We start from the raw sequence: 27,873 nt of genomic DNA, 5'->3' as shown, positions 1-27,873 counted from the left end.
GTATGCAATACTAGAAACCCCCAAACTCAACCTCCGGACCGGACCGGGCAGGGGTTTCCGCCGACCGACCGGGCAGCCGTTTCCGCCAACCCATTGAGAAAGTTGCAGGTCAAAATGTGTATTTTTTGGCAATACCTCCAGGGTGGAGGCATTATTAAAATCGAGGTGTTATTCACCTTGGCTATTATTGCAGCCAGAAGGTAGCCATTCTGAGTAATGAGACTGTCTACGTGCTCGAGGCACCTCCTTGGACACATTTTTTTGCAATCTAAGTAAGTATGATTGCCTTTAACAATGGAATTGCCTTTAACAATGGAATTGTTGAAATCCAATGTTTAAGTTGTATTTATCAACATTATAGGTGTAGACAAGATACATGTAGTACTATTTACAATTGTCAGGCAAAACGTACGACGATATTCTATGTAGAGTAGTTGCGACGGTACAGCACTATTAACAACTCTTTTCTATCATGATTTGACATAACCTCCAGTCATATATCTTTATATGTTCATGTACAAATGACACAGGGCTATATCATAGACTGGACCTTACAAATATCTCAAATCTAGATCTCAAAATACATAGTTTCTCTGTTCTTTTTACTTCAAATGGATTCATGGAATATTTCGACATGGTTCACAATCCTAACATTTCTAACATTAAAAGTGAATATCCATATATGTACTGAGTACTGTACACACATGCAATATGAATATGTATAACAGAGTGCTGCGTAAAACGTATATGGGTTAGTTTTTCCTGTACATAGATTGGAATGTCGTGAAGTAAGTCTTATTCCTCTGACCTTTCAATGTCAGATGTATCAATATCTATACAATCTTTACAAACATTTAGAGGTTTAAACTAAGTGTTGATATGCTTATATACATAGATGGTGGCAAGCTTTCAGCATGCATTTTACAGAGACTTCTTTCCTCTTTATTTGGCACATTGGCTGTTGAATACATTTTTATTTTCCTTGCCCTAAACAAATACTTGTTTCTTTTTCTTTTAAAATCTCGTCCACCATGTTTATGGGTTCCTTATATATTACAATTGTCCAAAGGTTTATACACCATTGCTAATGACAACTATATAATATATTTAGGTAACAGGACAAGGTGTACCACATAGTAGTGTACAGGGTCCGAATACTCAAGGCACATACAGAAAACGTCAAACCTGCACAAGTGACCACCCTTTGTAAGGACCACCTGGCCAATGGGACCACTTTTTAGTGGATCCTTTGATAATTTTTCCCATTATCACAAACATTAACTGATTAAGAGTCCTGTCTACAGTGACCATCAACCAATCTATCTGATAGAGTCCAATCTATCTGGTCCAAGTCCTCTTCTTTGGCATTTTTTCTCTTTACTTAATTTTTTTTAATATCTCTTCTCTTCACTTATATGTGGATTATCTAATTTATTCTCTGTCTTTCTTGAACCTACCACATCTTTAAAAAAAAAGAGTAGGGGCATGCCCCAGTGTGCGATGGAGCAAATCCTCAAATCACACAGTGATTTACATCATTCACCCGGACAGGAGACCTGGCACATCCCCATCTTGTATTCAGCTACAAGAAGGTATGCCACCGCAGCCACCCCATAAGGGGCGGTATAACCCCAAACAGTGCTGTAATACACCATATGACTCTACTACTACTGCTGCTTCTTGGTCCTATTTTGTCTGTCATGACGTGGACTTTACGCTTCTTCAATAACAGGCTTTTTGGAGTCTCTGACATTACTTTTGACCTGTGTTGCATGACAAGTAGAAGATGCTTTTGTGTTCTCGTTCTTGTCAACCGTCGATTGTGAAGCTGCTGTGAAAACTGCGAGAACCATCTGTTTGGATGGGGTGCTGTTGTGAGCACACTGTTGCTGGTTGCGCCATCTATCTATTCTGCGCTGTACTGCATTCTGCACCTATAAGATGGGGTAAACAAATGGAAATGTACTTTTCAATCAATCATATAAAAACTGTGAACATAACTTCTGAGTTAAAATTTCACATACCCATTCTCATGATAAAGATTAAAAGGATCAACATCACTAGACATTCTATAGTGCTTATAACATGATGAGTTGATCTACTGGTGTGTGTCTGTATGTGTTCAACATTAGATATTTTATAGGTTGTTCTTACCTCTGTGTTGGAGAAACAGTAGATGACAGACACAAAGCATCCCTGAAAAAAAGACAATAGGATTTAGGAATCACCATTTAACATACATTCAAAAATGTGGTGTAGTATGTATTGTGTAAACTGAAATTAAATGTCTTTTATGACAAAATTTTTATGAGGATGCATAAATGAACTTTCATGGGATTAGCATTATAACAGATTAAGATGAATCTTGCTCTAAAGAAATAATTTACATTAACCTTACACATGAATATGAATATAAATTTCAAAACTACAGATTTTTCTTCTCAATGATCTCTGTCTCTAAGGATGTCAATACATGTATAACATTCTTACCATGTCAACAGATTCAGCAAAGTATTGCTGCCAACCATTGTTTAGATTTGAATAATTGGTACGGTAAATGCATTTAAGTTCGCGGAGATTTAATTTTGCGGTAGCAGGAAATGGACTTTTCACGGTGGTTTTAATTTCGCGGTAGCACCATGTACTGTTGTCTCTAATTACTGCCATGGAAAAATGTTCGCGGTGGTTTTAAATTCGTGGTGAAGCGGCCACCGCAAAAACCGCTAACATTAAACCACCGCGAAAGTTTCTGCATTTACAGTAAAACAGCATCATAAAACGTTAGTTGAAACATACCTGGAATGACTGGAGGAATGAGTTGAAGTATCTGAAGAAGATTTTGGACGTTCCCCTGCCGCTGGGGTGGATGAAGAACAGCATGTATGTGATCCCCAGGAGTGGCAACAACACCACTGTGGCCTTCACTGCCTTGATGCTGGAAAGGTAATATGAGAAATCAGGAGACATCACTAGAAGCTACCACCTCTGAGGTGTTGCCAAAAAGTGTCATACTAAGTGTGACACTTTTTGGCAACACCTCAGGGGTGGAGTCATTTTTACCATTAGGTGTATGGTACATGTTTGGATGTTGCAGCTAAGCGTTTTTTGTTTAACTTCATCAACTATAATGTTTTTAAGATCAGTTTAGTTGTTAAATGTGTTGTTCAAATAGCTGTTCATCTCAAAATGTACCATGCAGTACATAAAGTTTGTTTGTTTTCAGTTTAAGTTGGAACATGTGCTTGTGTTTTTTTTGTTGAAAATATCCTCCTTTACCATTATTCATTACAGACATTTGCTATCAGATGTTTCTGTAAAACACTTTTTCATCGGCAGAACATGATCAGGTTTTTGTTAAAACTATGCAACTTTATTGCAAACAAAAAGAAATGACTAAAATTTTCAGCCAAAGTTAGTTTTATTTACTCCTACCTACACAGATATTAGAGTCCATTGCACATCTTGATTAATTAGTTGATTGATTAATTAATTGCACAGCTTGATTAATTGGTTAGAATGAAAGGTTATTTTGCAAATGTTATGATTTATTGTAAATTAACATTGTTTTAGATCAATACTGTAGTAAGATATCAGTATGGCTGTTAGTGGTTTAGACCTACTCACTGACTAGATTCATACCTGAAATGTACTTTATAAGAGGCCCTTGATGCTCGACGTGTGGTGCCAATGTCATCTGCAGTGCAGCTACTATAATTCAAGTGTACATGTTGTGTTCTGTTAGCTCCTGGTGTGTCCTCTGTTCCGTTTATTGTTTGCCAATTATATTGGTCAGAACAGTGATAAACAAAATTACAGTCAACAAATACTCAACATACAAACACTTAAACAACAAAAGACCAAACGAATGAAAAGTAATTGTCTAACCGATACATGAAATGGACTAGGGAAGAAACCTCATACCTGTAGTGTGTTGTGTCCAGTGAGTTCGGGTGTGCTCGAAGCTTCAGCACTAGTATTCTCACAATTTTCCCTAGGATCACAAAGTTTACCTGGAACAGAGTTTCCAATTAGTTAGTAATTTTGAAATCTTGACCCTCTGAAATGCTAATTCCTACATTTTGAGGGCCAAATCCTGCTGGAAGACTATTAGCTATTTACATTTATTTACATTTCTATTTGAAATACACATGGTTTTCGCTTAAAGGGATATATTGTAGAATTTTGGCACCAAAATTTCAAATGTTCTGAACTTAAAAATCTCCAGTCAGATTGACATGTGTAACTTATTTCCAACTTATCTGCGTCATTTCATCACATTTCTACTTCATGGTAACTTTGCATTTTAGATAGTATAAATTAAATACTCAAGATTCAAGTAAATGTCATATATTTATTCCTAAACTTAGGTGTGTGTTCCCGGTATGCCAAGTAGTCCTATCTGATGATAACCATATCTACCAGAATGATGCTTCAGTCTGTCTTTTAATCATAAAACAAATGGGGTAGATGTGCAAGTCCATAAAACATACTCTGAAACAATAAATAACAGATGCACTTGCCATCATTGGATGCTTTTATCTGCTACCTCAGTAAGACATTAAAAGCCTGTCGTAACTTTTAAAACCACAGGCAAGATTTTTAATTGTTAATTGGCATGAGCCATAGCAAGGTAACAGGTTCGGGTTCAGGAAATTTTGATTTTTATAACTGTACCAAATTTTGCACCAGTCTTCTCTGTTACAACATTTCGTCCATTTGTTATCTTTATGTCATGCATCTCTCACTATCATTGAGGCATGATATTATCTAATGACAGAAAAAGATTGCATGTTTACCAACAAGACGATGATGACAGGTCCGTGGTAGATGAAGTCATAGTGAGAGTTCTGTCCAGTTGTGGAGTCAACCCAGCATCTACAGAACATGACGCAACGTTTTGCCAGTAAAGAATTAGGAAGAATATTCTTTGCCATGGAAGCGTGTGTATTTTCAAACATAAACCGTGAAGTAGACATATGTCTCATATTCATTATCACAAGACAACAATCAAGTCATTTGACTTATTCAGATCAAGTGATAGAAACCCTGTTATGATATGTAGAACGATTTGAATAGATGAAAGCTCCTTGGTTTGCACACTCACATTGTCTGGTGACTGCTGAATTAAAATCACAGAAAAGTTTTTATTCTCTGTCTTTTCCTCGTCTATCCTCTTGTGTATTAGTGCTTAAATATACCTACTATAATTGTATACTATTATGATGTGTTGGAGGTGCCTGTTACAGTGTAGATGCTTATTAAGTACATATTAAGTACAAATTGAACACACAGACCCAGTCTTTGAACATTGAATACCACATAAATGCTACATATCCAGAGGGTAGATATCAGTGACAGTCATATCATTGTTTACTGGGTAAAACAATACAAAAAGTCCAGAAATAGCAGCAGAGGCTGAATTGTTTCACGTTCAACTTAAAAAAACAAGTTGATCACACCAGCACTTTCAAAAATGACTGTTTTGTCCATCTGTAGCATCCTAAGTGCCATGTCACTCGTAGATGTTTTCAGACAGTCCGTTTAGGCACCTGAGGGTTTCCATTACTGTTCAATATGTTACTATCATGAACTCAAAACTACCATGACCAATACATGTTCTCCCTTATAGTACCGTGAAATCAAATCTCAGCACAATTAAATGCTTTTCCAGTATAAATTTAAAGCCTACCTTTCATCCTGGAGAAGTGACATCACTATCACCCAGGACAGGATGATTGGAATAGGGACACCTGCAGGGAAAACATCATTGTTAGGCCACACTAATTTAATTTGATGTTTTGCGGATTTTCAAAAAATGAAAATAAAGGATATGAAAGAACATCATGGAAACAAATCCGGAGGACAATAAAGTGCACTCAGGTTTATGGAGTGGACATGGTCATATTTGAGTTTTATTTCCTCCCTGTTTGTTGTGATGTCTGTTTGCTATATTTTCACTTTAGAAAATCTGTGAACCAACAAATTACATTAGTGTGGCCTTATCAACAGTAGTAGATACCCATTGGGTAAATTTGGATTCATACTGAGTATAGCAGGGATCTGCCTAAACACCTCAAATGAACTCATATGAGTCATAAAAACATGCATCCAGCAAATCCTAAGTATTTACTAGTTATTTGGAGTTAAAAAAGTAGGCCGGTTTCAAGATTGAAGCAATTTGAGACTTATTATACAAGAATCATAAGTTGACAATGATAGAATTGTTAAAATTGGTATTGAATATTTATAATAATGCTGTAACCTATGAGCCAACAGCATTCATCTGTGGACTGAAGAATGGATAACTTCACCAGGCAGACTCCTAAGTAACACAGACAATCCAACATGGCACCAAGAAATTGCTTCGATCTTGAATCCACCGACTAACTCGAAATAACTAGTAATTAATACTTAGGAGACTTGCTGCGTTTTTCAAATTCACTAATGCATGAACAATGTATCCAGAGCGCCCACAATGTAAGCCCAATGTACACTGCATATTAGCCATTTGAGGTCATTTTAGGTTTTTGAGGTTGTTTGAGGACACTGTTAAGGCAGACCGGTACAGCAGACTGCCTCTGTGAAAATTCAAGCGTCCGAAACGGCTAAGACGGCGTCTACAAGCGTCCAAAGGCGTCTGAGCGCGTTTCAAACTCTCTGGACGCGTCCATTGCAGTCAGAAACGGCCGCGAACACATCGTGAGCGTCCGGGCCGTTCTGTCCGTTTTTTTGTTGGACGCCCAGACGGCTGAAAGACGTCTGAGACGGCCGTCTGAGACGGCCACTGATGGGGCTATAAAATACTTAGGAACCCGACGCCCTCAGACGGCTTGCGTCTGTCCTTATCCCCACGGGAAACATGACGTTTTAACTTCTGCACATGCGCCAATTTCAGCGGGTGAATTCGAATTTCAGACCGTTGAACAATCCGGCGGTTGCAGGACATATGTTCAGAAGGTGACTATTTCTGTGGATTTTATGTCTGTTTGTTAAAATTTTGCTTACTTTTAGACCAAGGACATCACGTCTAGAAGTAGCAGTTGATGTTTCTACGACATTGTGCTGAGGTTGGGTTTACGGCGATGACTTTATTCGTTATTTTATACTAAAAAAGAATGTACAAAAATTATTTGTCGTGCGCCGACAAGTGGGATAAATCATACTACTTACCTGAAGCAACTGTGAAACGTAACGGACAGGAGAAATCACAGATGCCGTCAAAAGAAGCAGCGTCCTTCCGTTAGCTGACTGTCGATACTTTGCTGGCGCCGGTAAGTGAATACTCATTTTATTCTTATTTTTGTACAACATGTTGTTGCAAAGTTTGCCGACGACGGTTGCAAAGTTTCGGTGCCCTCCCCACATACGCAAAGGAATGATAAAATTTAGGATCTTACTTTGATGCCACAAAATAAAAAGACTTATGAACACGTTGTAAACTACTTGTAAAAAATATCTGTGGTTTCGATTAAGAATGATAATGCTGTTAAAATGTAGATTTAGACAACAGATAATGAGATAGCACCTACCGATTTTGCTGTCAATGAAATCGGCCCTCCCAACTACTAGGGGTTGGGAACTTATGAAACGGACGAATTTGTTTCGCTACCGCGAAATAAAAATGACATATGAGCTTTGTAGAAAATGTATTGCACATTTACAATGTATCCAGTCTTTAATTAAGACTATTGTGATTAAAATGTACGATAGAGAATTATAAAACGTCCTGTATTCACCCTTGATGTTATGTGGACTCGTCCATTATGATGTGCGGGCGGCACGGCGGCACAAAGAGCCGCGGACACGATTGAAGGTCGGATTGAATTTCATACATGTAGCAAAGTTTATCAAACGCCGCGAAGTATGTCTGAATTTACGAAGAAATTTGTTCAAGTTGCGTTTGATTTTAACTAAACCTGACGGCCCGGTCGTGGGTGGTCTTCCACTGCCTGGCTGAATATTTGTTTGTTTGGTATGTGGCAACGCTTGTCCCAACAGGCCATAAAATTATAGCCGTGACCGGACGGCGTCAGAAACGGCGTCCAGGCAGCCGTCTACGCACGTTCCAAATTAAATGCACCGGTCCGTTATGAGTTTCTACCGTACTGCCTGACTAACTAAAACTGTGTCTTGAAGAAAAAATATTTTGCTAGGAGTTTGGCCCAGATATCAACCTTTAATAATATAGCGATGACTGCCTCTTGGCCTTTCATTCCATTTTCTGTCGAATTTTACGATCTGTACCCCCCGTGGGAAGGCGTGGTGGAGGCTACCGCCCGTCCCAGCGGCCTGGATTACGCCGTTTATGCCCGTCGCAATCGGCGTCCGATCCGTCCCAGCAGCCTGGATTACGTCATTTACGTCCGTCGCAATCGGCGTCTGGTCCGTCCGCAGAGACGTCTGTTCCCAGCGGGGGGGCCGCCCGACGAAGCGCGGGAGCGTCCGGCTGCCCGCTTTCAGACGCCGTCTCGGACGTCCCGAACGTCCGACCGGACGCGTCTAAAGTGCCAATCTAGACGCGTCCGAGCGTTTGTTATGCCGTTCGGACCGTCTTGGACGTTTCGTCGGGCGTTCAAAAGCCCGTCCCATGCCGTCCGCCGCCGTAACCGTCCAAAGCGTCCCAATAATTTAAGACGCCTTGGACGGTTGTCGCAAACAGCGTTTCGCCGTCTGAGACGCTTGAATTTTCACAGAGGCGGTCATTCAGGGCACCAAATTACCAGCATTGAATTTGAACCTCAAAAGAGTAAAAAGAACAGACAGGAATATTAATGATTAATAAGTCTTGCGGTCACGAAGTATCGTAACCTTAGACAGCCAATTTTCTATGACCTTTCTGATATGTTACAAAATCAGACTGTATTCTGTACTACTCCACGAAAAATGATGAAAGGCATAGACCATGAATCTAGATTTAATGCAAGCTTGGCTAGCTTTCAAAATAAAGTTACTGTTACAGTAGTAATACATACTGATACACTCTATTTTTATTAATGGGCATATATTGGGTTTTACAGGATAAAATAGTAATAGTTTTACGTGACTGTGCACTTCAAGATTTTCGTGTCTAGCAAATTGATTTTTTTTTGGCCAAATCTTTTTACATGTTTTATACATTAAGCCTATTCCCTATCCAATTCTTAAACTACGCTGAGCAGCATATCAAATAAACTTATTGGTAACTTTGCATTTTAGATAGTATAATATTCAAGATTTGGCTGGAATGAGCTGTTTTTTTGTAATATTTCATATATTCCTAAACCCAGGTGTGTGTTATACCAAGTAGTCCGATCTGTCAAGGATTCGTCCTTAAGGACTAGTATCTGACAACCATATCTACCAGAATGATGCTTCAGTCTGTTTTTTAATCTTAAAACAAATGGGGTGGATTACATAGGATAAGTGCAAGTCCATAAAACATACTCTAAAACAATAAATAACAGATGCACTTGCCATCATTGGATGCTTTTATCTGCTATCTCAGTAAGCCATTAAAAGCCTTTCGTAACGTTTAAAACCACAGGCAAGATTTTGAATTGTTACTTAGGGAAATCCCTTAAACTGGCAGATGGCAATGATAAGTGCTTTATGTTGATGTAAACGAGGTCTTTGTGATATCTTCCACTCAGCACAGTTGTATTAAACAACAACTGAAAAAAAATCCACAAGCTCAGGCCTATGCAATATGAGCGATCACTGTTTTTATTGACATCCAGGATACAACTGTTTAGGCAAAAGTACTTAATTGTATGTCAGCAGATTTGATTACTAATTAATATCTAAATTAGGAGATGATCAGAATACAAATTAATATGTAACTTAATCTTTTGCCCCCAATTGGTTTTTGCGACAACTCCATCAACGTGACTTCATCAATGTCCCTCGAATAGTGTCATTAAAGGCAACCTAAGCGATATTAGCCCGAGTCAGGGTTGTAGAGCTTCAATTATCAAAACTAAGTCAATTTTGGGGGCACTTTTCTATGTATTAAGATGAAGCAACTCTATTCCAATTTCCATACCAACATTCAAGGAGCAAATATTCAATGGGACAGTGGCACGAGGAAAGTCAAATTTTTGTGGGTAATATTTAGGGAACTCTAGTGCAGATTGTTTCTGCGTTTTTAACCGCTCAAAGTACATGTGTATGAAATAATGATGTAAATGTGGAAATATAGTGCAGCAGTAGATATTAATTTCATACACATTGCCTCATCCAGAATATTTTCACTTTTAAAGATCTAATATTGCTTATAGGTTGGTTGGCTTCATAGGTAAGTCAATGTGCAAACAAAAATGAAGATTTGAGTTAATTTGATTACTCACACCAGCCAATCACAGCGTACATCCAGCACTTGATCCGCTCGGTACCAAAGGCATGTGCCACCATCATGTGCAGGTACAGCCCCTCCACAAACATCCAGAAGAAGTTGGTGACATGGAAGTAGTTGAACAGGGTGACAGCCACTCTGCAGTGCCACTGGACAGAGACAAATACATTAGTGTCAATATAAAGACTATGTGTTCTATAGGGATGTCACTACAGCTCAACTGGTAGCAGCTTCACAGTTGGTCTTGAATTTCTATTTCCTCTAGAAGTAGTAAGTAAATTTTGAGACACTGATTCAATCCGTCAAATGACAGCTTGGTTGGGGCTTATACATCTTTCAGAAGGGACGTAAAAAAATGGGGGTCCAGCTGTGTTCAAGGATTTGACCTGGAGCATCTTAAAGTGGAAGGGGCAGCAACTCCTCCTTTCTATGGAAACTGCAAACTTGCTGACCGTATAACTGTTCCTCTTATTATAAGGCACTATAGGGGCCGAATTAACTTGTCTATGTGTGTTATCCCAAACCCTGAGAAACATTTGCTTGTTAAATGCTTTCTGAGGGATGCTCTTCTAATTTTGTTTTTCTTATTAGCCTGACTGGAATCCGTAACATTAGTTTTTGATCAGATGTATACATATGTCTCATCATAATGTGAAATGTTAGCTTATTAAGCTTATTACTGTAATATAGTGCAATATGTAAGACACATTGTTTTTGATTACCAGTATCATGATAGACTGTGATACATGTATCTATAATTGTTTTTACATGTTATTGCAAAGACATAAAGTATACATTACATTAGGGATTCAGGAAGATGAGTGACACTGTTAACTTCATACAAATTCTTGATAAACAAAACACAAATAAAAGCTGCACTAATGATAGAAATATAATCTGTAAAGATGATGTTCATTCCTTCATCTGTGTTGCTTAAGTGTCTAGATTCTGTTATTCATATGATTACCATATTAAAGAAGACAAAAGCTGTGGCTCTTACACAACAGCTGGTCGCTATATTGGTGTAAAGTCAGATCATATTTCTTCATCTGTGGCTACGTATAGATCATCATCCATATCATCATCGATATCCCTGAGTCATAACCAGACAACCAGAACCTTGATCTTGTTCGTTGAACCCAACGGTCCGTATATATCGATCATATTACTATTACTGGCATGTCTGAGATCTATTGACAGAAGCATTAGGTGCAACACTGCCACAGGATGTGGGGTCATGTGGCGCAGTCGGCAGGGTGTTGATTTATAACCTAGAGGTTCTGGGTTCCAATCCATTGATGTGCCATCAATCTTTACACGACTTTCCTCACTTTACACAGGTGAAAATGAATGCCTAGATTGGGTTAGGGCCGTACCTTGGATAGGACATTAAATGGAGGTCCTGTAGTGAGTTTGAGGCGATTCATATATTGAGCACAGCCACAGTGCTTATCGAAAAGAGTACGGGTCCTTTCCGGTGTGAGTGGTTCAAAACCTACTGTCGTTTGGCCGCACATGGGACAATTGCCGTCGTATTGAGGTCTCCTGAGTTAGCGCCAAATGGCAGCTTGCTCCAGACATTTGCGATTTTGCCCAGCCAATCGTAAGTTCCTCGTAATTCAGCCCACCCAATAACAATAAAAATAACATGACTCACGCTATTGTCTAGCACAGTCTCGACATTGACCACTTCTTGCATGATGAACCAGCAGATGTTTCTGAGGATGAAGGTTGCCACCAGGTTCCAGTGGATATTGTTCCGCGTACATCTGATGTTCCTGTAACAAAGACAATTCATCTAAGAATAAAATACTGTTCAGGAAACCAGAAACTGAAATATGGCAAATATGTGATCTCCATATAGATGTAGGACGGCAAATTGCAACATTTCTCAAGCTTTTGATTATGCGGAACAGTGGGCCATTCTCTGTAGAAATTTAGATCTGCTATTCTGAGTAACATTGAGCTGGAAAACATAGTAAACGTTATGATTTTGTCTTTCTTTATCCACTTGGAAATTAGCAAAGATAATATCGTTCATAAGTAATTGGTGTTTTACATCTACAGTTATTGGAGAATTGGTAGAAATTTGTAATCTGAATTCTGCACAGATTTCTTGTGCTGTTTCCATCTTGGACGTTTTGAAAACAAATTTGCTTCTTCTTTGCTTTCTGAAAACCAAGTGACTTAACAGTTTCTGTAACGTTACTTGTATTAAACAATTTCCCTGGCCCACCCAGCACATAGATGCACCCATACATCCTTACGATATACTAGTCATCTGCTATATTGATAGTGAGATATTTGGGAAGACCAAACTGGTCCTCTATGTGTGGGGTAATGAAAGCAAAGTGCAATTTAAGCCTTACGATGGCATAAATTATGCAGCCATATTCAATCTTCCTCAAGACGTCTTTCATGTTGCCGAAGCCATTCACATATACAGATATACTCCTCTGAAGCTCAAAATTGTGAACTGTTCGTCACCATTATCATTTAGCTTGTGAAAGAGAATGATACAAGGGTCCCTGGGAACAAAAAAGGTATGACTACTTGTCTTTTCAAGAACACAGGACTGCACTGGCACCATTTGGGTTTTAGATGTGTATCTGATAGAGCGCTATGTCTGGATGGGATTGCTTAACCAAAATTGTTACTCATTTGGAGAATGTAGCTTCCGCAAGATAACAGAAAGTAATAATTATCTAATGAGTAGCAATGGCGTGTTTGTCATTATTTGTTCATTCCGTATCTGATAGAGAGGTATGTCTTGATGAGTTAGAACATTACTTACCAAAATTGTTACTCGTTTGGAGAATGTTTTTCTAGTAACTTCCACAAGATAACAGAAAGTTATAGCAGCTATTTCAATGGGTAGCGTTGGCAGTGTTTATCATTATTTGTTCATTCCGTATCTGATAGAAAGGTATGTCTTGATTAGTTAGAACATTACTTACCAAAATTGTTACTCGTTTGGAGAATGTTTTTCTAGTAGCTTCCACAAGATAACAGAAAGTAATAATCATTTAATGGGTAGCATTGGCAGTGTTTATCATTATTTGTTCATTCCATATGTGTAATCAGAAGGCAATGAGCTGAGTTTTAATGAGTTTCTAGTGAATATTACAAACATAATAAGCTTTTTAGCTTTGGATGAACATGGGACGGTTCCTTGATTAGGTGGATTTTGTTTTGTCTGACTGTGTAGGATGGGTGAGGATATAGTACAGTGTAAATGCATTATATATTTTAGTGCTTGGGAAATGTGGTATTCAAGTGTTGAGACTCAAACCAACACACTTACTTCAGGTATCCAAACAGCACAAAAGCGATGACAAGGCAGAAGAGAGACACTGCATGGCCGACGTTGTTCAGTAGCTTGGCATTTTCCAAGTGTCGGCCCCACTGTCTCTGGAAAGTGCAATGAGACACGAATACATGAGATGATTACATCTTTCAGCATTCTAGTTACATGTCATAAAAGATATAGCAACCAAGATTAAGCATCTTGACTGGCCTTGTGGTTAGGGTAGCTGACTCCAAATCAAGAGGTTATAGGTTCGAATCCCTAGCAAGCTCTGATGAAATGCCATTAGAAATTACCCACCTTGACCCAGGTGAACATTATGTAATAATTATAGCTCTTGCTAACAGAAAAACGATCCTCTCAATATTTCAGATTATCTTTCCTATGATTCATCCATACATTTCTGAAATTTTTCTGCAAACTTTAAATTGTTAATATCATTGCATGTTACCATAACAACACACCATTTCCTCGCTCTCTGCTGTATGACTGTCCACGAGTGGGCGACAGTTCCCGTTGTAGTCCGCCTTTCTTGCCCAGGTGCCATTCTCGTAGCACATCTTGGTGGCATTTTCTGAAGAGAGCAGAGATGGACACCATGAACTGTCAATGCTAGTGCGAGGACCAGGTCCCACCACATATGGGGGTCCATCTGATTTATGTTCAGATGAGAATAAAGAGGGCCGACCCTTGTGGACAGTCAGTTCTGGAGTGTAAGCCAATGCGTCCAGACCTCCTCTCAGTGTTACACTATCTCGGCCTCACGCTACATTTGGTGGCAGCGGTGGGATTGTTGTAGTGAACTGTTACTCTCAAAGTAGATATAGGGATTGGCGTAGCGTTTTCATGAGTTTCTTCTAGTCCTCTGCATTTCTCTCCCAATTCATTGGGAGATCCTACACTGCTAGGTGCCGAATCATATCAATTTCTGAAACGATATAGTTCCAACTGATATTTGCGGATCAAAGTGCAATTCTTACTCAGCTAACCGACATCTTTCGCACCGTAGTCATCCTTCCAATCTAAATTTGGTGCTTTCTTCAAGAATGTCTTGTGTTTTGGAAACATTAGATTAGAACATATTGTTGATGGTGGTAGATCATATGTGCAGGTACAATCTAGTAAACTTACTTGAAGTGTCGTATCTGATCCCGCGGAGTTGTCCAGGACAGGGCATGTGCACCAGAGTCCCAGCAGGAGCAGGTGGCCAGCACGTCACGGTATCCCACGTGGCATTGCAGATCAGTGCTGTCAATCACAATGTAGTCATCCAATGAATTCACTGCTCATGTTTCATTGAAAATGTCCACCAGTTATCTCAAATTTTCATAGGGTCATTGACATTTGCAAAAGGAATTTGTAGCTTGCTTTCTTCAAATAATTCTTTATCTTAGAAAACCTACTTAAATGTCCAATTTATGGAGATATCAGTTTCAAATACATGTATTCGCAATGCAGTATCGAATATTCACCTATTATCTTTAATAAAGGTCACTGAACTTAAAAGATATTGATCCGACAGAAATGCCTGATCCGTCTGTGTAACACGACATAAACAAGGCTAAGATAAGATCAGACAAATGTGTCTCATCGCTGATGTCTCGCCCTTAGACTTCCGTCTATCATTGATTATTTCACATGTGGAGACAAGATAAGGATAAAATGAAGCTCGTTTCAAGTTGGATTTCATACATAGAAGGCCTGATACCCGCGCGTGAGTATAGAGTGCAGAGCCTATACACACCAGAGCACATCAACCTTCATGTAACAGACGGGGGTCGGTACAGGCTTCCGACAATCTTTGACCCGGTGCTCCGGGTCCTCAGACCAGGCAATTGGTCGAAAATTCGGTGACTCAAAAGTTTTTTGGTTGCTGGAAGGAAGTTTAATTGTTTCCAACCAAGTGGAAGTAAGGTTACTTTCATCATTCATTTTCTTCAGAGCTGGTGTTGCTAAGGAGGATTAGACCAAGGCAAGTCAGCTCTTGTAATCAGTGAAGAGGATCAAACAATGAGACTTTGATTCTTACTTCCGTTGAGACGTGCGTATGTCTCCTGGTTTTCCATATGGCACGCCAGGATGAGGAGTTGACGCATGTCCACATCGTCAGGCAGCCTCAGGGGACTCCGTGATTGGGTACTGTTGGTGCCGACCAAGCTGCTCATCTGCAGACCAAAAGCAAAGCAATCAAACAAATCATTGACACGCAACTTATTATCAGTTCCAAACGTAGTGGAGAAACATCCGCTGCCATACTGTCGATCAGCTTCAGGAGACTCAGTGATTTGGTACTTTAGGTGCCGACCACACAGCACCTCTCATCTGCAGACCAAAGCAATCAAACAAATCAATGACATTCAACTCATTACAGTTCCCATCTTAGTGAAGAAACATCCACTGCCATACAGTCGGACAGCCCCAGGAGACTCCGTGATTTGGTACTGTTGTTAACGACCAATCTGTTCATCTGCGGACCAAAGGGATCAGTCTTGAAACGCAGCCAACAAGTACGGGCTCAGCTTCTCATTAAGTGGAGAAAAATCTACAACCATAATGGAGAAGGCTTTCAGGGGAATGTCTTGATTGGGCTCTGGTCCCAGCCAACCTGGTCTTCTGCTGATGAAAGGAATAGAGGAGTTCAATCTTGAAACGTAGCCAAGAAGTATCAGTATTCATTTCTGTGAATGATGAAGAATCTAGGAACGACCATAGGCAAGGTGTAGGGTGAGTTTCCTCGGCACTTTAACCTTCTATCCCCGACTGGCAAATTCATGACACCTTGTGATTATCTTCCTGATTGTGTTAATCATGAACAGCTCTCCTCAGACGGAGGTCTAATGTAAGATAGGGGACACGTTGGCCTTGGTGCTGAAAGATGATCTCTGCTGGCCTTGGCAACAGTGTGGATTCTAAGCTAGACCATTGGGTGCCTGTTACATGGCTTTTGATAATTACAAACCAGTATCCCTTTCCGGTGTCTACATTCGTCATGCTGAATCGACAATTCGGCAATGGGGAACCACATACCGCTTTACACAGGCAACTAAAGCTCATATGATGAATGTAACAAACTATGATAGTCAGCGTCGAAGGGCAGAAGTTGCCATAAAAGATGTGGAAAGAGATAAAACTATATGTAAAATGGAAAAATTATTGTATGAAGCGGAGGTGAAATTCGTACAGTTCGATAATGGGAAACCATATGATATGCCGCTTTGCAGAGACAACTAAAGCTCATATGATGAATGTAACAAACTATGAGCGTCGAGGGTTAAAAGTTGCCAACTTTTCCAGAAAGTTATGGAAAAAGATAGAACTACATGTGAATAAAATAGAAAAGTTTTCTATCAAGTAAAGTTGAAGGTCCTAGATTTCGGTAATGGGGAATCACACGCCGCTTTGCAGAGACAACTAAAGCTCATATGATGAATGTAGCAAACCACGATACTACTAGGCAGCGTCGCGGGGTAAATAAAAGTTGCCAACTTTTTCGGAAAAGGAAATGTGTTCTATGAAGTGAAGTGAAGATGACTGTGGTACAGTTCGGTAATTGGGAACCACATGCCACTTTGCACAGGCAACTGAAGCTCAAATGATGAATGTAGCAAACCATGATACTAGTAATCAGCATCGCGGGGTAAAAGTTGCCAAGTTTTTCAAAAAAGGAAATGTGTTCTATGAAGTGAAGTGAAGTGAAGTGAAGGTGGAAGTCCTACATTTCGGTAATGGGGAACCACATGCCGTTTTGCATAGGCAACTCAAACTCCCATGATGAATGTAACAAGCGTCCAGGAAGTTATGGATCAGAAATGTTTAAACTTTATAGAACTATATGTAAAATGGAAATGTTTTCTATGAAGTGAAGGTGAAGGTCCTACATTTCGGTAATTGGGAACCACATGCCGTTTTGCAGAGGCAACTAAAACTCCCATGAGGAATGTAACAAAGTTCCAGGAAGTTAAGGAGCAGATGATGTATTAAGATAAAACTACATGTACATGTAAAATGGAAATGTTTTTTATGAAGTGAAGGTCATACAATGGCTGTCTTTAAAACTTTTTGCACGTAATCCTGCTTCTGTTGACGATCTGTTGACATTATCTCACGATGTGCAGAGAGTGTCGCCCTTATAGCCTCACAACAGTCTTAATGATATCGCCGTTTTATTCCACAACGGTCTCTAGAATATCGTGATTTTAAACACAATGGTTTTTAGAAAAATCGCCTATCTAGACCCACAACAGTCTTCAGAATATCGTCCATTTAATCTCACAATGGTCTTTAAAATATCGTGACATTTCCTACATGCCCTTTAGGATATCGCCCAATTCACTCCCACAACGGTGTTTGAGATATCGCCTTTTTATCCCAAAAGGGTCTTTAGAATATCACGACTTATTCCTGCTATGTTTTTTTACAGTACGTGTGTCGCTTATTCAATCCCACAAGAGTCTTTCGAATATACCTGGAAGTAATCATCCCACAATGGTCTTTATTAAGAATATTGCTCATTCATCCCACAAGAGACACAGTCTATTGAATTCCTCAACGAACAAGGCCATGTCCTGATCAAGTCACACACAGGGTAACGTACGGGTAATTAAGTGCGTCTTTTATAAGCTATAACATAGCTCAATAAAGAGACTCTTTTTACACAACCAATGCTGTATTCTCACCGACGTTTCGGTGACCGTCTGTCACCTTCTTCAGGGCAATTCTGACTGGTTCACATTGTACTGCAGGACAGATGTCGCTGCTCACAGTTCAGATGCGTATGTATGCGGACTGTATATATCGGATACCATGCATGAGCTGCGACCAAGTCTACATTGGGGAGACAGGGAGAACATTTGGATGCAGACTAGCAGAACACAGGAAAGAGGCAGAGAACATCAAGGCGGGACGGTACACTAGATCGCAGAAGAAGGAAGCTGAGAAAGAAGAGAACAAATCAGCAGTGACAGACCACATCATGAGAAATAACTGTGTCATAGACTGGGACGGGGCCAAGGTGATTGACAGAGAGGACCACAGATGCACCCGCTGGATAAAGGAGGCTGTATGGATTAGGAAGTCGTCTCCTGTCATGAACCGAGATGAGGGGGGGTACAGACTCAGCCACGTGTGGGACAATATTCTTAAGAAGTAGAAAAAACTTACATTAATTCATCGTTAATTGACAACTGATTGCGTTATGGATGTATTACACTCCTTTACGTTTGGGAACGCATTGTAAATATGTGCATAAAGCTGTCTGTATATACATATGTAAATACTGTGAGCAGCGACATCTGTCCTGCAGTACAATGTGAACCAGTCAGAATTGCCCTGAAGAAGGTGACAGACGGTCACCGAAACGTCGGTGAGAATAAAGCATTGGTTGTGTAAAAAGAGTCTCTTTATTCAGTGACGTACCAACCTGATGAAACTGTTCACGGATATAACATAGCTCATTTATAAACGATACCCGTATTCTATGGGTAATGGTGCACTACATACATCCTCATATAGCTCATAGGATCGCAGATGTATTCACTGAACAAAAAATAAATGGTATACGTTCCATTTACCGTGTATTTCGCCATGGGAGACAGACAACGCTAACGGATGGCATGCAAGTAAACCTGTGTTCTCGGTAGCATTTCGCTTTACTTGATGAAGCGTTATAACGGAGAAATAGCCCCAGAAGGAAAGAATAGATAAAAGGCAACTTAGCCACTGTAAGACTCCTCATTCGTCTTATATACGACCAAACAGTTCTTTTTATACAAATGTCTTGAAATATGATTCAGAAAACTCTTCTTTCTGAAGCATTTTATGCACTTAAAGGGAAGAGATTGGAGGGACTTTTCAATAACAAAGACATTCATCTGTTCTATCCCAAAGCCTCATCAAAAGCAATTCTCAACTTATGTGATCATCAAACCCATTGCACGTGAGCCGCCTGTCTTCTTTGTGGCATTCGGCTTTTCTTCATGAAGCCTTATGATAGAGGAAATATGCCTCAAAGCAAAGACAAGATAGAAGCCACTGTAATGCTCATCTTTCTTCTTATATGGGACAGCTAGAGCAATTCTTTTCATTCATATGTCTTGAAATACAATTCAGAAAACTGTTAGGAATAGTTTCCATTTCAAATATATATTGCGTGTCATAATTCAACATAAAACGTCACTGGCTCTTCTTTCTGAAGCATTGTATGCACGTAAAGAGAAGAGATTGGAGGGAATGTTCAATAAGAAAGACATTCATCTATTCTATCTCAAAGCCTCATCAAAAGCAATTCTCAACTTATGAGATCATCAAACCCATTGCACGCATGCCGCCTTTTTGATTTTGATTAAAGCTATGTTCATTTGTTTTTGTGGAGTGGATTTAATAACAATATATGTCTTCTTCGTACATTTTAGAAGTGTTTCCAATATCAGATATGATTGTTTCACCATTACCGAACATATATATCCTGACCTTTATATGTGAATATATATCTATCTTGATCAAAACTTCTAGATAGATGTGAATGTACGTACGCACTACAGTTATTGATTTTAACGCAAGATTGACTGACTGATTTCCCTTGGTCGTTTGAAATCAGTACGGAATTTTGGTAACGTAAAGTACGAGACACGGGTACTAATAGCCCTTGATGCTAAACTTTATTAACCCTCAAACTGGAACTTCATGACTTTACCAGACTTCTTAGGAGGGTTAGAATAGACTAAAATGGTTCAATAGAGCGAGTGATAAGAAGTGTGGTTAGAGCCAGTGTAGTTAGGCGCAGGAAACTTACTAGTCGTCTATTTTTGGAAGCCAAATGGGACTTCTCTTCTTTGATAAATCCCTTGGTAGATTATACACAATCTCAGGCTACTTCAGTTGGAAGTCAGGATTCGCAATGAGATATGACATCGATTAGAGGGAACGCTCACCCAGAACGTGTTTTGCACAGTGAGTAGACTAAAGCACGTACAGTCAAACCTGTCTATAGCGGACACTCAAAGGCTGAAGAAATGTGGTGACTATAGACAGGTTGCCACGAAAGAGAAAATGCTGATCGATTGACCAGGAGCAATAAGTTACACATAAGTTCAGTACCCACTTATCTTTCTCACCAAGTAACATTGTCTCAATCGTCTCAAAATTCAACTGACCCTACCAAAGTCAAATCTACCGAAAATGATTGCCATTGCCATGCGGAATGTTGGTAAATTCACCGACAAAGACATGTACTCTAACGTTCAAGGCACGCGTACCTTCCACTTTCGCCAAAATGACCCTGTCGAGAACATCTCCATATCGTCACAAAACTACGGTTTTAAAACAGGGCGCAGGGTGACATACGACCGCCGTATGGTCGCAATAGGCAGTGTTTCTGTATCTATGGGACCGGGAATCGTGTGGTCGTGGCCGTGTTGGACAGGTGGCCGCTACAGACTATTTCTTAATGCTTAGGTCAATGGGAAGAATTCAAGGGACCGACAAAAAGTGACCGCAAAGGGCAGGTGGTCGCTATGCAGAGGTGGCCGCTAATACAGGTTTGACTGTACTCTCTAATGTAAGGAAAAAATCTGACCCCATGTCTACCATGTCGAAAGTCTTGGGTATGGGGGGAAACTAATGACTCTATCATAACACTTTCGTTGACGTGGATATACTCATTTTCAAATTATTTTTCTACCCTGTACTTATGTGCACTTATGATTCATCTAAGAGTAAAATAAGGTTGGAATGGTGTTTTTAAACGACCGTCTTGTAAAACTAACGCCACGGTCTTTGGCTGACCCTTCTGTGTGTGAATCAGTAATGGAATACTTAGCAAGGGCACGCATTGCTGTGGATATACTCATTTTCAAATTATTTTCTGACCTGTACTTAGGTACACTTACGATTCATCTAAGAGTAAAATAAGGTTGAAATGGCTGGTCCCTCTTGCTTGGGTTAGGCATAGGAAAAAAAATGTTGTCTTCCCTGTTTCCCTACCTACCCTAGAAAAACCTGCCTACCCTAGACTTTTTTGGGGGTGGGCAGTGGAGTCACTTAGCTTCCACTTAGAATGTTTTATTTAGCCTGCTTCTTATTGAAGTAAAAACACTGCTTGTCCTATCTAATGAAGGAGAAATGTATCTATTATGCACAAACTTAAAGTTCAACATTGAAAAACAAGTGTCCTCGTGCATTTCAGTTTACTTTGCCCAACTGTATTGTAATGTCTGACTAGAGTTTTGGCCAACCTAAAAAGAGTACAAGAAACAAAGATCATCCCTACCTATCGACCCTAATCTTTCCAGGACTGAAACAGGAAACACAACATTTTTTCCCTAGGCCTCAGTAATGGAATACTTTATGAGAAAGGTAGATTCGAGCTACAAATCGACAGTGCAGGAAGCCAAACGGGCTCCACTCTGACGGCGCGTTTTTTTACGACACGCGAAGATTTGCGTCCAGCCAAATTGAACCATCTTCCTCTCGATTTCGAACATACGTCAACGTTTCCCATTAGACCTTCTGGCATAGAGCGATTTCGGCGTTCTAATGTGTTCTATTCATCATAACGACGTGTAGAGTTACTCCACGTATATGTCATCCTTTCACAAGCTTATTAACCTCCAGGTGAGGACACGACGTTTTGAACCTTTATCGGACTAGAGCGAAGAGCCAGATGGAGTAATGGTTACACCAGTGACACAATCATGTACCCCGGGTACATACGGTCAACAAATATGTCACTGTCCAAGGAACTAGCCATTCATTCTGGTGAGAGAAACGCAAGAAAGCCAGGTGGCAGGGTTTGGGGAAAATGGCGGGTTACCAAAAAGTTCAAGAGTTGCTGGTTAGGTTGTTAGCTCTACTCTCCTTGCAGAGGTTAGGCTCCCGCTGTATTGTCAAACACAGTACAAGATACAACACAAAATAGAAAGCCCGATAAAAACGACTAAAAAAACTTTTAAAATACAGCCGGAGGCTATTTTCTGATTGGAGAGTTGTTAGCTCTGTGGAAACATAGGCATTTTTTGGTCGGTGTGTTTGTTTCTCTTGGTGTGTGCCTGTACGTAGTTATCTTGTTGAGTGACATGATGTGAGGCGGAAGATGGTGTAGCCGGAGATTTGCAGGATTGGAAAGATGACATGGCCCGGGTCCAAAGTTGCTTCCCCCAAGACGGGAAGGTCAGCTCGTCCCGGGTCCAAAGTTGCATAAGCCGAAAAAATGCGTAGACAGAAATAGCATGAATTTCACGATAAAAAAATAAAACAAGAATAGTACAATGCTTATCTTCCTTCCAGTACAAATATGTCGGATCAAATTTTCAACGACCACTGTCACCTTCTTTAAGATCAATACTAATGACCAATCACATCAGCACGTAAACTCGCGAGAGTTACAGATATGTTATCTTATTTACACATGATCTTGCGAATACGCGAATACACATTAAGTCAGCAACTTGTGAAAAGAAAAAGAAAAGAAAAAAATAGATCCGTGTATACTTCTGTGTTGGAAGAAAGTTTAGCATTGTACTATGATTACTACCAACACATAAGCTTTCATGATAACAAAACAAGAAAATTCCCAATAACAATAAATATTTCAAGGATCGAGGAATAGCATTTTTGATTGCTTGTTTAGATGTGAAACACGGCCAGTAGATGTGGTAACGAAGGCTATCTTGTCTTATCTGAACAGAAAGCGTAAGAAAACTGGCAGTCGAGGTGTGGAAAGGATGGCTCGATGCCAGAAAGTTTTACAGATGTTGATTAGATTGTTAAGTTGTGAACCGCGGTCGTGCGCAGTTGAAAGGAGGTTACTGCGAACCAATAGCACACAAGCTCGTTTCAAACCACAGGAGACTGAAATAATTCCAGCGCTGAAATTACAAGATTACGATACCTTACCATCTGTAGACAACGGTCGTTACAGTTCACAGAAATGTCTTGGTACAGCGCCCAAATATTTTGGTACGGCGCCCAAACCTTGATCGTACAGTAGTTACCACTGACTGCAATATCCTATCTGTGATGTACAGGCAATGTTCTAACTACCTTTTCCATGTTCGCTGTAATTACGGGCGTAGATCACTGAACGACTGCATGTTCCAGTCAAACAGTTTGTCTCGCAAACCTCATCTGTATTAATGGTACAATCAGCTTTTACAGCTCCTGCCCCTCCTAAAAGGTTTGGTATTTCAAAGAATATGAACACAACCATGCAAAAGCTAAGAGTAAGAGTCATATTTAGTATCTGATACTCATGTTTTCTATAGAATACTGTAAATGCAGAAATGTTCGCGGTTTTCGCGGTGACCACTTCACCGCGAACTCAAATCCACCGCGAACATTTTTCTATTGTGGTATTAGACTGCTCTATGGTGTTACCGCGAACTTAAATCCACCGCGAAAAGTCCCTATTCCCGCTACCGCGAAATTAAATCCCCGCGAACTTAAATGCATCTAATCCGGCTAAAGTTCAGACTTACATGTGAATTTTTCTTTGTATTGTACTTTTATTGTACGTTTTGTGTTCAAGTTATATGTTCGCCTGGAACTTTGTGGGTTAGCCGTTAGCGCTGAGAGCACCCACAGCAATGATTTCATTTCCAATAAATACAAAATACAAATACACAAATTCTGCTACCTACCAAACGTATGCCATTTTCTCAATATCAATCATTTTAAAAGTGTGTTAAGTAAGGTACTGGTTGAAAATTGAAAGCTGGAATGTGTAAATGTAATTTGTACAAAATTGTCTGATTACTTTCCGCACTTGATTACTAAATTAGAATATCTTAGGTTCCTCATGTTCGTAGCCCCAGCTAGAGGTTTGGTATTTCAAAGAATATGAACACATACATACAAAAGCTAAGAGTCAGATTCATATTTAGTGCACACTTTCATATCAACCTACACTGAGCATATAATACCCAAGTTTTCTATAAGATAATCCGGCTAAAGTTCAGACTGTGAATTTGAATTGGTCTTTAACTCTCTGTTATACGCTAAGTAATGCACTAATTATATTTGTTGAACTGAACACAAAACGTATACAGAGCCTGCCAAAGACATGCATGTACTGGATTTTAGTGAGTCGCCGAGTGTAACGAAACATAGAACAAGAACATTGTATTCTCGACGTTATTTAGTTTATGGCAAATTCATGCCCGAGGGCTAATTGCAGAGTTTCAGGTAAAGGGGAAGAAGACAAACAAATAGTGTATAACAGCATAGAATGTGTCTACTGTAGTCTAAAAGCTAACTCTAAACTGTAACTTTTTGGGGTTTGACTTCTTTTACTGAGACAGTGGAAGACAAAGGATCCCACCTTTTCTAAAATGTGTGGGTTCTATAATGTTCTACATTCCTCTTTTTTTGTCTATTAACACGGGGAAATATGTTCCACTTCTTGTACTACAGCTTACTCATAACTTCTTATCTACCTTTCATCTATTCCGCCACTGCGCTGTAGTTTATGTTTGATCAGTAATGTACATTAATAACCATTGTATTCCTTATATGGGTTTTGTGTTTAAGTTATATGTTCGTCTGTGATTTTGTGGGCCAGTCGTTACCAGCGAGAGCTACCTTGGCGGACCCAGTGTAATGACTTCATTCCAATAGATACAAAGTACAAATACAGAAATTCTGCTACCTGCCAAACGTATGCCATTTTCTCAATATCAATCATGTTGACTTTTATACTGTATTGTAATGTAATGTATGGTCCTCTAATATACACTAATAACCATTGTATGTACTCACAAGATTCATCTTAGAGTAACTTAAAGTTAAAATTGTGTTATTAAACGTCAAAATACTGTATTGTTATTGTTAAACTAACGCGACAGTATTTGGATAACCTTTGAAACATACCGTACTTCATATCAAAGGATGTCCTTGCAGAAATCCTCCTTCGCAATATTTTGGTGATAATCATTTTGTAAGGTGTATTTATTTGCATGTATATGTGCTCATAACGCAGGCAGGCCACAAAATGATAAAATGATTTGATGATTTTATTAGTAGCAGATATTAAAAAAGGTGCAATATATTAGGTCGACTTTCGGATAAATTGAAACTAAAGCTAAATCCTAGGATAAGTTAATTTAGAGCCAGTGATAGTTGCTATAGCATGGCTACAAATTTGATTTGTCATCTTTACGAAATAACAAATTTACACTGACGTACGCCAAATTTACACTGACGCACCTCAAGATTGGCCGTAATGTAACTTAAGTCGAAACAGATACCACTGGGGCTACAGTTGAACGACCTAAGGTCTCATAAGTAGTTCAAATGAATCTCATTTATAAAGTGTATTTTTAGTTATCTAATCTTTCAAATCTCAATTCAACACCATGGATCGTATCTAAATACGAAGTCATAGGTCATACGAATCCGGTTTTGGTCTTTCAACGTTGCCAACCAGTGGAAACCGGTCTATAAAGAAGCCAGACAACCTGTCTTCATCACGGGTGAGCTGAAAGCCATAGTTTAATTACAAAATTGCCTGGTCGATGTTAACACTTGTAAAAAGAGGATTAGATACCACAGCTGCGACTAAACGTTGACGCCAAGCAATGTGGCTACTCAGCCGTAGAATGTTACTGCAGTCCACGTTCAGAAGGAGCGTTAACGAAGAAATTAACATCGTAAAGGATTGACAAGGGAGACTTATAACTCTTATACCTTCTTTCAACTAGGACGGCGCCCTCTCCGCGCTCTCTCAGCGACCTAGAATTTGTCAGATCGCTCAAAATACGCCTTTTGTGTTTTGTTGTCTTTTAGTCACACTTCTACATTTTGTACTAATGTGTCTTATGTTACACACATCCTTTTTAAGTCGCAGTGAGAGCGCAGAGATACCAGCTCAAAAAAGAACAAGAAACAGTCATGCCTTCAAATACCAGAGTTACCAACCTAGCATTGATGTGTTCAAAAATTCGTACTTTCCCATAACTATCGTAGAGTGGAACTTGTTATCACCAAGTACAGTAGGGGCATCTTCTCTCGGTAGTTTTAAAGAACGCTTGCAGATAGATGTGCAAAAGTTAGGGGTAACGAGTCGTTCGGTGTAATATAACCAGCTGCTGCCGCGCCGCGTGCCTGCAAAGCTGGTGTGTTACGCCGAATGGCGGTTATACCGGCTATATAGATACAGATACAGACAGATACAGCGTGATCGCCGTCTAGTGGAAAGGGGACCGAAACTACACTGAGTTATCTCTGCAACAAAATACGTATTTTTCTTCCGTAAAATAACATCAAAATCGTATAATAAGGTAACACCACCGATTGTGCATATCAAAGTAGCCACACTACCAAACAATATATATGTAGAGAGAGATAGCTATAACTTGTTCCATACACTTTCTAAAATGCCCCGTTGTCTTGAATTAAAGAAACAAAACAAAAACGCCGCACCTTCTTGATAGAATGATACTCAGCAAAATAAAATTATTTTCCTATAAGTCATACACGGTATTTTACATACACAACTTCTGGATTTTACCGATAGATTCTACTAGCAATATCATACAGTTAAAGCATAGGAACAGTATGTACGGTATGTGTTTCATATGGGTACTTTACCTGTAGGACGCAGCACAGGAAACCAGCGATATAGCGGTGCAGGGACATGCTGACCAAGGTGTCACCCAAGCGCCGTTGCCTGAGATGCTGTTCCCTGCGATGGCGTTGTCCGATGCCGGACCTTCAGGGAAGACTGAGCGGTTGGACACCGTTGCCGTCTCTACTCTTCAGCGCTACCTATGACAGGAAGGGAGAGTAAGCCTCAGGTGAGTCATTATAATACAACTTTGATCAGGCACATTGTCACTACAGTGGGCGATGACGTCTGGAATATACCATTTCAACCTCAAGGAGGTAGAAACAGATTATGGATATATTATGTTTTGTATTGTAAATCAATCCTATTACGATATTTTCTACGACGCTAAAGCATTTCTAGAATTTTCTTCTCTTATTGTCTTGTGGCATCTCTTAGATTTTTTTCAAATCGCTTGGTCTGAACAGGAAAAAGAATTGTCAGCATGTTCCAACAATGCAGCCATCAATTGATCTCAGTAAGTTCAAGTAACCACAGACTGATTAGACAATCTGTGTACTCAAAGTGGTGGCCAATACTACTCATTTGTAGAAAGAGCTATGTCTACGTCCCCAAGTGTAGCCGATCTAGGCCCGACTAGACGTCGGAGAGATGGCTTGATGTAGCTCCCAATTCCCT

General features: G+C 39.7%; 2 protein-coding genes across 3 annotated transcripts in view; one reads left to right on the top strand and one right to left on the bottom strand.

Moving 5' to 3' along the window:
• Window positions 1–98: 98 nt before the first annotated feature.
• Window positions 99–27,352, bottom strand: LOC118423782 (corticotropin-releasing factor receptor 2-like). 2 transcript variants are annotated; one of them, XM_035832000.1, is made up of 14 exons: window positions 27,219–27,352; window positions 15,667–15,802; window positions 14,769–14,885; window positions 14,102–14,211; window positions 13,635–13,741; window positions 11,988–12,108; window positions 10,326–10,479; window positions 5,690–5,750; window positions 4,797–4,875; window positions 3,922–4,010; window positions 3,640–3,708; window positions 2,797–2,935; window positions 2,155–2,196; window positions 99–1,934 (listed from the first exon to the last, which is right to left on the bottom strand). In XM_035832000.1, the coding sequence occupies exons 1-14, from the start codon at window positions 27,264–27,266 to the stop codon at window positions 1,713–1,715; spliced, it is 1,494 nt and encodes a 497-aa protein (XP_035687893.1). In that variant the 5' UTR covers window positions 27,267–27,352; the 3' UTR covers window positions 99–1,712. The 2 variants fall into 2 exon arrangements, with proteins under 2 accessions (XP_035687893.1, XP_035687894.1); XM_035832001.1 differs by lacking the exon at window positions 3,640–3,708.
• The window catches only part of LOC118423783 (calcitonin gene-related peptide type 1 receptor-like), a 135,488-nt gene continuing 134,885 nt past the window's right edge, over window positions 27,271–27,873 (top strand). The window contains exon 1 of the mRNA XM_035832005.1: window positions 27,271–27,424. The gene's annotated coding sequence lies outside the window, so the exon portion shown is untranslated. The remainder of the gene's footprint in view (window positions 27,425–27,873) is intronic.

This window comes from Branchiostoma floridae, chromosome 10 (assembly GCF_000003815.2).
Source record: "Branchiostoma floridae strain S238N-H82 chromosome 10, Bfl_VNyyK, whole genome shotgun sequence".
NCBI lineage: Eukaryota > Metazoa > Chordata > Leptocardii > Amphioxiformes > Branchiostomatidae > Branchiostoma > Branchiostoma floridae.
The sequence above is the reverse complement of the archived record's forward strand: the minus strand, read 5'-3'. Positions and strand labels throughout refer to the sequence as shown.